The sequence below is a fragment of the Urocitellus parryii genome, chromosome 6 (genome assembly GCF_045843805.1).
Source record: "Urocitellus parryii isolate mUroPar1 chromosome 6, mUroPar1.hap1, whole genome shotgun sequence".
NCBI lineage: Eukaryota > Metazoa > Chordata > Mammalia > Rodentia > Sciuridae > Urocitellus > Urocitellus parryii.
In genome coordinates, this window is record NC_135536.1 from 119,702,082 (window position 1) to 119,715,147 (window position 13,066).

The following is a 13,066-nucleotide window of genomic DNA, read 5'->3' on the forward strand; positions in this document are numbered from 1 at the left end:
GTAAATTCCCAGTATCCTTTTTGTCCCCACCCACATTCCCTAAAAAGCATAGAGTGCCTAAATAAAAAAAAAAAAAAAATAAGACCCAGTCATATGCTATCTATATGAGACTCATTCTAGATTTAAAAACACACATACACTGGATGTGAAGGGACAGAACGAAGATAGTACATTCAAATTTTAACCAAAAATTAGTGGCCAAACTTTTGTTAGACAACATAGACTTTAAGTCAAAAAGTGTCACTAGAGAGAAAAGTCATTGAATAAATGATAAAAGAGTTAATTCAAGACATAAAACTATATTTGCACCCAACATCAAAGTATATAAATATATAAAATAAATATTAACAGATCTGAAATGAGGAATTAATAGCAGTACAGTAACAGTAAATGACTTCAAACCCCAATTTCAACAATGGAATATTCAGTTGAAAAATCAATACGGAAATAGCCAGTTTAGTTACACTTACACTGAATAGACATATACAGAATTTTCCACCCAAAAGTAGCAGAGTACTTATTCTTTTCAAGTGCACATGGAACATTATCCAGGATCCATCACACGTTTTGTCACAAAACAAATCTTGAGCGGTTTAAGAAGATCATACCAAGTATGTTCACAGACCACATGGAATCAGCCTAGAAATCATTGACAAAAAGAAAACATGAAAATTAACAAAAACATGGAAGCTAAACACTACACTGTTGAACAACTAGTAAAAGAGAAAATCAATAGAGAACTTAAGTAATGCTTTGGAGCATATGAAAAAACCAATACTGAAACTTGTGAGATGTTGTAAAAGTAAGTATTAAGAGGAACATTTATGAAGATGAATGTCTACATTTAAAAAAAATAGCTAGGTCTCAAAAAAGCAACCTCATTTTCCAACTAGAGAATCTAGAAAAAGAAGAGGAAACTATACACAAAATTAGTAAATGGTTGGAAAAGTAAAGTGGAGTAAATGAAATGTACAAAAAATAAATGAAACTGAGTTGTTTATTTAAAGATAATATAGTGGGCCTGGGGATGTGGCTCAAGTGGTAGCGCGCTTGCCTGGCATGCGTGCGGCCCGGGTTCGATCCTCAGCACCACATTACCAACAAAGATGTTGTGTCCGCCGAGAATTAAAACAATAAATAAATAAATATTAAAAATTCTCTCTCTCTTTCTCTCTCTCTCTCTCTCTCTCTCTCTCTCTCTCTCTCTCTCTCTCTCTCTCTCTCTCTCTCTCTCCCCCTCTCTCCTCTCTCACTCTCTCTTTAAAAAAAAAGTAAAAAAAAAATAAAGATAATATAGCAAGTTTGAAAAGAGTAAAGGGTTCATTTGTAATGCTCATTGGAGCATTATAGTTATACATAGTAGTTAGGTTCATTTTGAGAAAATCATACATGCATGGATTTGATTCAGTCCCTGTTTTCCCCCTTTCCCCTCTTCTCCTCTCTTCTCCTGTTCTCTTTCCTCTACTCTATTGATCTTCCTTTCACTTATTTATTTTAATTTCTACTTATATATAAAGGTGATAAACCCCATGTTATATTTATATATGCACATAATGTGTTTTTGCTCATTCGCTCCCTTTCTTATTCTCCTCTCTCCTTTCAATCTCCTTCTTCTACTCTGCTGATCTTATCTATATCTTTATGATATTTGATCTGCTCCTCCTTCTTTCCCTTATTTTGCTCTAGCTTCCACATATGAGAGAAAGCATTCACCCATGATTTTCTGAGACCGACTTATTTTACTTAGCATGATGTTTTCCATTTTCATCCATTTACCAGCAAATGCCATTATTTCATTCTTCTTTATGATGGAATCTTTTTTTTTTGTATGTGATGCTGAGGATCAAACCCGGCACCTCGCACATGCCAGGCGAGCACACTACCTCTTGAGCCACATTCCTCAGCCCTATGCGACATTTTCTTAATCCATTCATCTATTGATGGGCATCTGGGCTGATTTCATAATTTGGTATTGTGAATTGTGCTGCTTTAAACATTGAGGTGGCTGTATTGCTGTAGTATGGTGATTTGAGTTCTTTTTGATAAACACTGAGGAGTGTGACAGCAGGGTCATATGGTGGCTCCATTCCAAGGTTTTTGCTACTGCTTTCCAGAGTGGTTATACCAATCTTCATTGCCACCTTATGAGAAAAAAGTGGCTTGATTTTATTGTGGTGGTCAAAACTGTTGGCAGGGATGGATTTTCATTCTTTAATATTTAGTTTTGGCTCTATAACATTTGGATCAAGGTCTAGGGGTTGTTAAGTTCAGTGTTTTTGTGTTTCTCACCTAGCTGCCCACTGAGTGTAGTAGTTCTCAGCTTCCAGTTTCCCAGTATGGAATGGGATAGACTGGGGAGTGATGTCAAATTGTGTAGTCCTTTAATGGAGGTGATATAGAGTTCTAAATTGAAAGTTCCAGTAGTTGAAATTTTGTCTTGGTTGAACTTTGGAACTTGTCTCTTGGATATTTGGGATTTAATCCATCCCTTGTATTGCTGGGAATATTCAGGTCTCAGCTGGATGTCTGGATGTCTGCATCTCTGGGGCCTCCAGTAAAATTCATTTTTAGGATGTAAGGAACAACCCTTCATAATTTTCACCTTCACCACTATGGTTATGAACTACCAGGTATCCACAATGTAGTATGGATGCTCCTGTGTGGCCACTTTAGGTGTCTTCCTAATAACTCTTGTGGGGTGCCAGCAACAAAGGGAGCTTTCCCGCCCTTGGTATCTGGTGTCTCTGTGAGCCAGGTATAATTTCCTTTCTGCCTATTTCAGTCACTCTGGTTGAAGCTTACTCAAGACGTCATAAAATGTGACTGCTGGCTTCTTCTTTTGTGAATTCCTGGTCTTATGTCTCTGCTTGCTGCTGTGCAGCATTTATAGATAGTTCCTGGGCCATAGTAATTTTCTGGGTCAGCAGTCTTGGTTTCCTCAGAACTATTGCCCCAGGTGCCTGAAAAATTTTTTGGTTGGTTTTTGCTGAACCCCTCTCCTCACTGACTCTGTATTTATTAAAATCAGCTTCCCTCTGTAATCCATAGGTTCTCCCAAGCCAAATTTTTGTGTTTTTTTTTTTTTTTGGTTAACCACCAAGCTATCTCTGCCTATGCCCCTTCCTCCCCTCAGTGGCTGCTGCTGCTGCCACCAGCTAAGTTGGCGCATCTCTAATGTATTATTTATTACATTCTGTTTGAAGTTTCTAACTTTGTGTGTCTCTGTGGTTTCTTTTACTATCTAGTTTTAAGTTTAACTGAATCCTCTTAGCTACGCACTTGACGGGAAAGAGTCTGTTGGCTTTGTAAGTCTGGTACTCAGAAACTGCTAGGAAGTGTATCCTTCCTCTAATCTGTCATCTTACTTCCCTGAGTGGCTTTTTTTCGGAGAGAAAATCAAGAAGCTCTTCACTATATTTATGAAGAAATAAGAGATTCAAAATTGGAATGGATGTAACCATGGATGACAAAAATTTTAAAAAAATGATAAGGACTATTATGAACACTTATGTGTCACTGTGAAAAATAAGTTCATTTTCTTTATAAATCATCTTGTTTCTGGTGTTCTGTTATGGAGGCACAAAACAGATGAAGACATTCATACATGAAAAATCCATAGCTAATATCATGATTGAATGAGAAAAAATGAAAAATTTCGATGAAATACTTGGTAAAAGGCAAGAATATAGTTTTGGTAAAGTTTTAAGGTATAGAAGCAACATGCAAAAACCAGTTGGGTATTTATACATTTACAATCAGCTATCTAAAAGGGAAGTTATTGAAAGAATCCAGTATTTTCATTAGCAACAGAAAGAACAGAATACTTGGTAATGAAATAAGATGAAAGATTGGTAAATCAAAATTGTAAAACATTGATGAAAGAAAATATAGAAGACACAAGTAAATGGAAAGACATCTGATGTTTGTGAACTGGAAGAATTACAGTGTCCCTACTACCCTAAGTACAATCACTGTTAGAATCCCAGTGGCTTTTTTACTTTTTTACAAATAGAGAAAACAATTCTAAAATTCAAATAGAACCACAAAAGACCACACAGAATCCAAGTAATTTTGAGCAAGACAAACAAAGGCTGGAGGCATTACTTTTAATGACTTTATATTACAAAGGTATAATAATATGAATATTACTGAACTTTAGTATAAAATTCTGCTATTTGTTTTACTATGTGTAGAGCTAGAGGGCATTAAGCTAAGTGAAACAAGACACAGAAAAAGAAATACCGACTGATCTTGCTTATATGTTGAATCTAAATTAGTTGAATTCATAGGAAAAAAATTTAGGATTATGCTTGCCAGGGGCTAGTGGGAAAGAAAATGGGGTAATGTTGGCCAAGGGTACAAAGTTTGTTATACAAGAATGAGTAATTTCTGAAGGTGTAATATATAGCTTCATGACTATAGTTAACAAAATGAAAAACAAAACACCAAAGGAAAAGTTTGGTTTATTCTTGGAATGTGAAGATCTTTTTCATTAGAAAATATATTCATGCAGTGTGATATAAATCTAAAAGAGTTTTTAAAAAGCCATCATTTTCAACTATAACTAAAAAAGGTGATCAGGTTTGAATAAGTGGGGTACTAATTATTTATAGAAGACAGTCTGAGTATTTAGAGCAGGGTAGAAACTGATCAATGTGGTATAGTGGGTGGAAAGAACCTGGGCTTTGGAGAAGGCTGACCCAATTCTGATCATGATATTACCTTGTAATCCCGATGTTTTAGGTAAGATACTGAAAATAGCATTTCTAGCTTCTTTTCTTACCTTTTCAAAAAAATACATTTTTAGTAGATGGACACAGTACCTTTATTTTACTCATTTATTTTTATGTGTGCTAGGCAAGTGCTCTACTACTGAGCTACAACCCCAACCCTGCATTTCTAGTTTCTATATCTATAAAATGAATTTTATAGTGATTAACTTGTTATGATGCTTAAATGAGGCAAGTATGTGAAATAGTAGCATAGAACAGGTATAGATGATCACTATTATTGTTACTGTCAATCGGCAGATGTAGATGAGTACTATGTTAGTTATCTATGCTGTATTACAAATGAGCCCAAAATTTAGTGTCTTTATTTTATTTTATTTTTTTATGTGGTGCTGAGGATTGAACCCAGTGCCTCACACATGCTAGGCAAGTGTTGTACCTCTGAGCCACAATCGCAGCCCCCAAATTTAGTGTCTCAAAACAGGAAATGTTTATTAGCTCACAGTTTGTGCTAGGAGCGGACTGCCTAGTGATTCTTGCTTGGGGTCTCTTGGGTAGTTGCATTCAGGCTTTCATTCAGGGCAGTAGTGATCTGGGGTGGAATGATCCACTTCCAAACTCACTCATGCACTTATTTGCAGGCCTCACTTTCTCTTTTGCTATTGACTAGAACTCTCATTTTCTTGTCAGGTGGCCTTTATATAGTTTAGAAATCTTTGTGATATGGCTGGTGGTTTCCCTATAGAAAGAATCAGAGATGGGGAGAGGGGGGAAGGGTGATAGCACAAAAGAGTTGATAAAATGGAAGCTATACTTCACTGTTAATATTTTTTTTTTTTTGCACGGGGGGCGGGGGGTCATCATCCTCATACATTGAGGGACGAGATTATGCAAAAATCTTTTTAAAAAAGTTTTTAAATTGGTGCATCATAATTTGACATCATAGTGGGATTTGTTGTTACATATTTGTACACAAACAGAACGTAATATGGTCAGTTACTTCCCAGCACTTCCCCTTTCCCACTCTTCTTACCTCCCCTTGTTCCTCTTCATTTGCTTTACTTATCTCCTTTCTATTTTTATTAGATCTTCCCTCGCCTACCCTTTTTTTCCTTTTTTCTTTCTAACTTCCACACATGACCCTTAGCTTTCTGAATCTGGCTTAGTTCACTTACAAAAAGCTTTCAAGTTTTATCCATTTCCCAGTAAATGACATAGTTCTTCTTTATGGCTTAATGAAACATTATTGTGTACATATACTACACTTTTTTGTTTGTTTGTTTGTTTTGGAGGCACCAAGGATTGAACTCAAGGCCTCATGCCTGCTAGGCAAGTACTCTGCTACTGAGGTACATCCTGGCCCAATATACCACATTACCTTTAATCCATTCATTTGTTGATGGACAGCTATGCTGGTTCTATAATTTGGCTGTTGTAAATTGTGCTGTTGTAAATATGGGCATGCATGTATTATTATAGTATGCTGATTTAAATTCTTTTGATAAATACCAGGATATGGTATACTTGGGTCATATGATAATTTCTTTCTACTCTTGAGGAATGTTTATACTGGTTTCTATTTTGGTCATACTAATTTATAGTCCCACTAATAATGTTCCTTTCTCCCACATCCTCTATGCAAGGATCTTAATACCAAGTGGCTTTGATCATTGGGAAATATCTTGGAGATTGTATGCTATAAATATCTAACAATGTGACAAAGGTTGTGTGATCACTATATTGCAGTTATAAGTGAACTCCTTTGTTATGGAGTACTACCATGCATACTAATCATAAGATTTGCATTATTGAGATATAATTCGGCCAAATGATATGAATATTTATAAAAATGAACTAGGTAACATTATAATCTACTTAGTAGTCAAATTTTGTTGTAAGTTGAAGAAAATTTTGTGATTTTCTTTTTTACCTGAATCTTAATAATTATTCGTTCAGAATGAATAGATATAATGAATAGATATAATGAATAGATATAAAAAAATGAAGATATAAAATAGATATAAAAATCAGTCTCCATATTTTGGGGTTCTATAAGAGTTACTATGTTACTTCATTTTTAGCTTAAGTTTACACTGTAAAACAACCATATTTCTTCTCACTATGTTATTTATTATAAGCAAAAGTATGTAATATATTTTCTGATAAAATATGATCTTCAGTTATTCATGTATACAAATTATAGATTACTGGAATGAATTGTACATGATTTTAGAGGTTCTCTGGTTTAATTCTCTTATCTATGTAGGTGTTCCTTAATTAATTACAATGGTAAGTTCCACCTTCCATTTGTATGATGGGTTATTGTTTTTAGCACTGTTCTACATATGTGGATTCATCTAATCTCTACCGTAACAGGAAACATATTGACCTCCAATTTATAGGGTGTAAAACTGAATCTTGGAGAGGGTGAGTGTTGTTTTTAGTGGCACATGACCAATAATTTGCAGAACTAAGGTTTTGAGGACCGTCTTTTGTCTTCTAGTGATGTCACTGCATTTTTATGTGATTGAACACATAATTATTTAGATAAAATTCAACTGGAATGTTAGTTTTTTCCAACTCATGATTTTTTCTAGCTGATGATTTTCTATAATTTATCCTTATTGGTACTGAATCTTATTTCCTGGATCACAGAACAAGTCTTTTATTTCTGTATATGGCTTTAAGGAATTAAAGGCAGACTTCCCCCCACCCCCCTGTTTTGTTTTGTTTTGTTTTGTTTTGTCTTTTGTTGTGCTGGGTATTGAACCCAGGGCCTCCTATATACTAGGCAAGGATTTATCACTGAACCACACCCCCAGTCCTAAAGGTACTTACTCTGTCTATGTTGACTCCATGGGCAAAACCCTCTCTGTTCCTTTAGAGAATAATTTGAATGCAAATATTGTGATTTTTTTCAGATTTCTTTTCGTTTTCTAATCTCTGAATTTACTTATTTCTTTTGATTCTTTATATCATAGAAATATTAAGGCTTATGAACATAATGTGCACTTTGTTCATTTTACTCTTGGTGCATTACAATAATAACCAAAAATATTTCTGGAGAGTCATGTCTGATGCACTGTTCTGAGACTTTTACATATACTAACTTAATCTTCAAAATAACCATATGAGATAGGTAATATTTTTATTATTTCATTCTTATAGACACGATAATTGAGACCCAGGTTAAAAATGTTGCCCAGGTTTCAGAGCTAGGTGGCCAAGGTAGATTATGGACACTGGGAGACTGGCTTTATATTTTGTGTCCTTAATCATTATTCATACTCCTGCATATCCTTCCAGGTTTAGACTGTATTTTATAAACTATTTAACTATTTGCACTTCTGATGAGCTACTGTGGGTTTTGAAATTAAAGATGTGATAATTTTCCACACATAGGAGAAGGATGTTCGAAAGTGGAAGGAAGAATTACTAGATCAACGACGTAGGATGATGGAAGAAAAATTACTTCATGCTGAATTTAAACGAGAGGTGCAGTTACAAGCAATTGTGAAAAAAGCACAAGAAGAAGAAGCTAAGGTATAGGATAGTTGCTTTATACAGTTAATTAGCTAAGTACCCTTTTCAGTTGTTTATAGTAATAGAAGTTAATATTTATCAAGTGTTTATTCTGTACCAGAATAATACGACATTTTACTGGCTCACTTAAAATTTACTAGGTACAATGTCTTGCTTTATCCTTACTATAATTCTACAAGCCATATATTTTTATAGCTCTATTGAGATACAATTGACAGAGAAAAAGCAGCACATATGTAAAGTATTCATTTTGATGACATTTTGACATGTTTATGTCCCTGAAACTATCAGTACAATGAACATAATAAATAATTCCTCTTTGTAATTCATTCCTTTGTCCGACTCTGTTAGCAAGCAATTTCTGATCTGCTTTCTATCACCATAGATGTTTGTATTTCCTAGAATTTTATATGAATGGAATCATACAGCATACACTTTCCTCTGGCTTTTTTCACTCAGCATAACTATTTGAATTTCATCTGCTTTTTGTGTATCTCTGGTTCTTTCCTTTTCATTGCCAAGAAACATACCATTGTATGGAAATATCATAATTTGTTAATCCAGTTACCTATTGATGAAAGTCTTCTCAGTTTTTATCTTTACAAGTATAACTGCTATGAGCATTCATTTGCAACTCTTTTTGCAGATGTATTTTTCTTTTTCTTTTGTAGATACCTAGGAGTGCATTGGAAGAGTTATGATAGGTCATGTTTAATTTTTTAAAAACAATTTTCCAAATTGGTTGAACTATTTTATATTTGTGCCAGTAATGAATGCAAGTTCTAGTTATATCACTTGCTGATCAGCCCTTGACATAGTTACATATTTTAATTTTAGCCATTCCATTTTAGTAGATGCAATGTCTCATATTTTCTTTCCATTTTATTGTATAAAATGAACACAACATAAAACTTTTTATTTTAATAATTATGAATATGCAGTTCAGTGGTATTAATACCTATATAATGTTGTGTGACCATCATTACCATCCATGTTTGGAATTCGTTTTATCTTGTAAAACTGAAACTCTACACTTACTAAACAATAATGCCTCATTCCTCCTTTCTACCTTTGTGCTTTCTAGTTATTTATGATTTTGATTGCTCACCATATCTCATATAAGTGGAATCATATAATATTTGTCTTTTTGTAACTTGTGGCTTATCCTACATTATGTCTTTAAGGTTCTCAATATTGTAGCATGCATCAGAATTTCTTTCCTTTTAGGTTGAATAATATTCCATTTTAAGTATAACTATATTTTGCTTATCCATTCATCCATTTAAGTTGAGTTTCAACCACATTTTAGCTCTTATTTATAACCATGGGTTATAAATCTTTGAATCCCTGCACTGAGTTTTTTTGTGTTTACACCCAGAAGTGGAATTGTTGGATAATATGGTAATTCTGCTTTTAATTTTTTTGAGGAACAGTGCTGTTTTGCACAGCAATTGCACCATTGTACATTTCTACCAACAATACACAAAGGCTTCTATTCCACATCCTTTTTACCTCTCATTATTTTCTGTTTTTGGATAGTCATCTTAATGTACGAAAGGTTTGATTTGCATTTCTCTAATGGTAAGTTATGTTGAGCATCCCCTTTTTTTTTAATAAACTTTTTTTAGTTGTAGTTGAACACAAAAGCTTTATTTTTATTTATTTTTATGTGGTGTTGCGGATTGAACCCAGTGCCTCATATGTGCTAGGTGAGCACACTACTGCTGAGCCCCAACCTCAGCCCCATGTTGAGCAATTTCTTATGTGCTTATTGACCACTTGTATGTCAGTATTGAGCCTGTCTATTCAAGACATTTGTCCATTTTTATTTTATTTTATTTTTGGTTATTGAGTTTTAGGAATTCTCTTATGTATTCTAAATTCTGGTACCTTCTCAGATATATGATTTACAATATTTTTTCCCATCCTGTGAGTTGCCTTTTTATTCTGGTATTAATGTTTTTTTTTTTTTTTTCGGTACCAGGGTTTGAACTCAGGGGCACTTGACCACTGAGCCACATCCCCAACCCTATTTTGAATTTTTTTAGATATAGTGTTTCACTGAGTTGCTTAGTGCTTTGGCTGAGGTTGACTTTGAACTCATGATCCTCCTGCTTCAGCCTCCAAGCTGCTGAGATTATAGGTGTGCGCCACTGCGCCAGGCTACTAGTGTCTTTTGATGCACAGAATGTTTTGATTTTTATGAAGTCCAGATTGCCTATTATTAAAATATTTTGTCTTCAGGGTTACAAAGTTTCCATAGGGTATTTTCTGCTTTTTTTTTGAGTTATGTTTTCTTCCAGATAGAGTTTTTTTAAGTTAGTATTTGCATATGTATTTCCTGTGAATTTTATTTATTTTGCTTAGTGCCTTAAGACTAAAATATTATGTACACATTTTTTCTTGAATATACTTGTTTGTCTTGTACTTTCAGGGCAGTTCAAAAGATGGTTATCTGATTAATCTACTTATAAAAGTGGCCTTGTGGCATGGAGATTGGAAAATTTCATGAGAACTATATTCAAACTTTCATGTCTGAGATTTTTAAAAAATTTTGAGTGGTTTCATTCTGTCCTACATAGATTTCTGAAGTCTCTTCTGCGGAAGAGTAGGCTTTCGTGTTCACTTCCCCATTTCCTTCTTCTGTTTTCACTGTAGTGTACTCTCCCTCTGGTTTCAAGAATGAAAGATTTAATAACAAATGATTTTTTTTGAGTTTTATAGTTATCTGTACTTATAAAATCTGTATGATCTACTAGTCTGTATGGCTGTTAAGAATCAATACATGTGAAGTTGAGGATATAGTGTATATAGTGTATATAGTTCAGTATCATATGCACTTGCCACTTATTCAGTATATGTCAAAAAAATAATTTAACTTTTATCCTCTCAAATTCATTAGAATAACACAAACATACCTAATTAAATGAACTTCAAACTATAATTGTATTAGAGCCTTCATAAGATGGTCTCTGTAAGAATCTTAAATTGTTTCTTTTTTTTCCCTGCATCTTATCACTGGTTTATATACTATATATAAAATTATGGTTAAATTTCTTCTAATGTATCTTAGAATTAAATTGATTTGAACCCTCCTTGTTCCTATCAAAGGTAAATGAAATTGCCTTTATAAATACCCTGGAAGCCCAGAATAAGCGCCATGATGTTTTATCGAAATTAAAAGAATATGAGCAGAGGCTTAATGAGTTACAGGAAGAGCGTCAGAGAAGACAGGAAGAAAAACAAGCACGTGATGAAGCCGTGCAGGTAGGATTTCATTCAGCAAGCATTAATTGAGTTGCTGTCATATCCTAGGCTCTGAAAGAGGTATTGAGGGATCCCCAAAGGAGGAAAACCTTGTTTTATTCCCAATGGTGCATTAATTACACTATTTGGAAACATAAAGCCTGATTACGAAAAGACTGTTTACTCTTTAAGATAAGATAATCAGTGCTTTTTGTCAGTAGATGGCAGTCATAGAATCTCTAGCCTTGACCAGGTAAAGCATTAAACTGCTCTGACAGATTATCATCTGTTTTTTCTAATTGGATTGGGCAAGAATATGCTCTTCTCTTACTTAAGATAATGAAAAAAAAAAAAGAAAGAAAGAAAGAAAGAAAAAGACTGATTTGGGACCAGTATATAGCCTTAATGAATTTGGTAGTCTCTTTGCTTATGAGAAGGAATACCTGTCACTTATTGGGTAGGATCATCAGATAATTAGCTTAAGATTTTCTTATTGGTACAATATCATTTTTTAATAATAGTTGGACTTACTGTTACATATTTATACATGTAAATAACATTTTTGGTCAATTAACTTTTTTTAGCAGCAATTTTTTTATTTGTTTTACATGACAGTACAATGATCTTGAATTTAATTAACTTTTAACCTGTGCAGCAAACTGCAAGTTGCTACTATTTTCAGGATGGGAAGAAAGGTTAAGGCATTAAATAATACTTGCTTGGTAAAATGGCTTGTCCATAGACTCTTTTATGACTTGTTAAGGTATAGGGAACAAATTTGTAACCTTCAAATACAAATGCAGATTTCTTGTGTTTAATATTTTATCTTGTCTAACTTTTATTTGTTCTGATATTTTTCATTTTTAATTACTACAAATCATATGTTGTGATGGTCTTGAGGATATGAAAAATATATATCCTTGTTTACAATGGGGAGACATACATAAAAAAACATCAACTCATTCAGATAAATGCTGCAGTAAAGAGGAGAGAATACCTTATTTGTGTACAGTGAAGAGGACATGAGAAAGTCAGCAAAAGTTTCATGGAGAGATGATTATTCAATCACGTTTTAAAAAATGAAAACAGGCGCAAATGATGTAGTATGGGATGGCATTTCATTCAGGAGGTATGAGGGACACTGCATATAGTTAGGGTGCAGATCATGAAAAGCTTTGTCACATTAAAAATTGGGAATATTAATGTTTCCTGCTTATTCATTGATGACTTAGGAAATTAAAATATTAATACATTTTTCAGTTTATTAGTTACTCTTTGCCATTTGTGGGCATTAGTTGGTATTCCCATGTTCATTTCTGATCTATATTTAGTTTGAGTTCAGTATCTTATTTTAATGAGTGCCAAGCTAATTTGTGTTTAAAAATATAAGGTGCACCTATTAAAGAAATTAGCTTAGCAAGCGCTCTGCTGCTGAGCTACAACCCCAATGCTTAATCCCAAACAACTTAAGCATTTTTGTGATCATGTATAACTAAACAACTTTACACATATTCTTGATTAATGATGAAAAGTGACTATAACCAGTT

At 33.8% G+C, this 13,066-nt stretch overlaps 1 protein-coding gene across 5 annotated transcripts in view; it reads left to right on the top strand.

Moving 5' to 3' along the window:
* The window catches only part of Scaper (S-phase cyclin A associated protein in the ER), a 433,811-nt gene that overhangs the window by 145,509 nt on the left and 275,236 nt on the right, over positions 1-13,066 (top strand). For all 5 annotated transcript variants that reach the window (XM_077799449.1, XM_077799452.1, XM_077799448.1 and 2 more), the window contains 2 exons: positions 8,133-8,273; positions 11,385-11,540. In XM_077799449.1, coding sequence (XP_077655575.1) covers positions 8,133-8,273; positions 11,385-11,540 — 297 coding nt within the window. The remainder of the gene's footprint in view (positions 1-8,132; positions 8,274-11,384; positions 11,541-13,066) is intronic.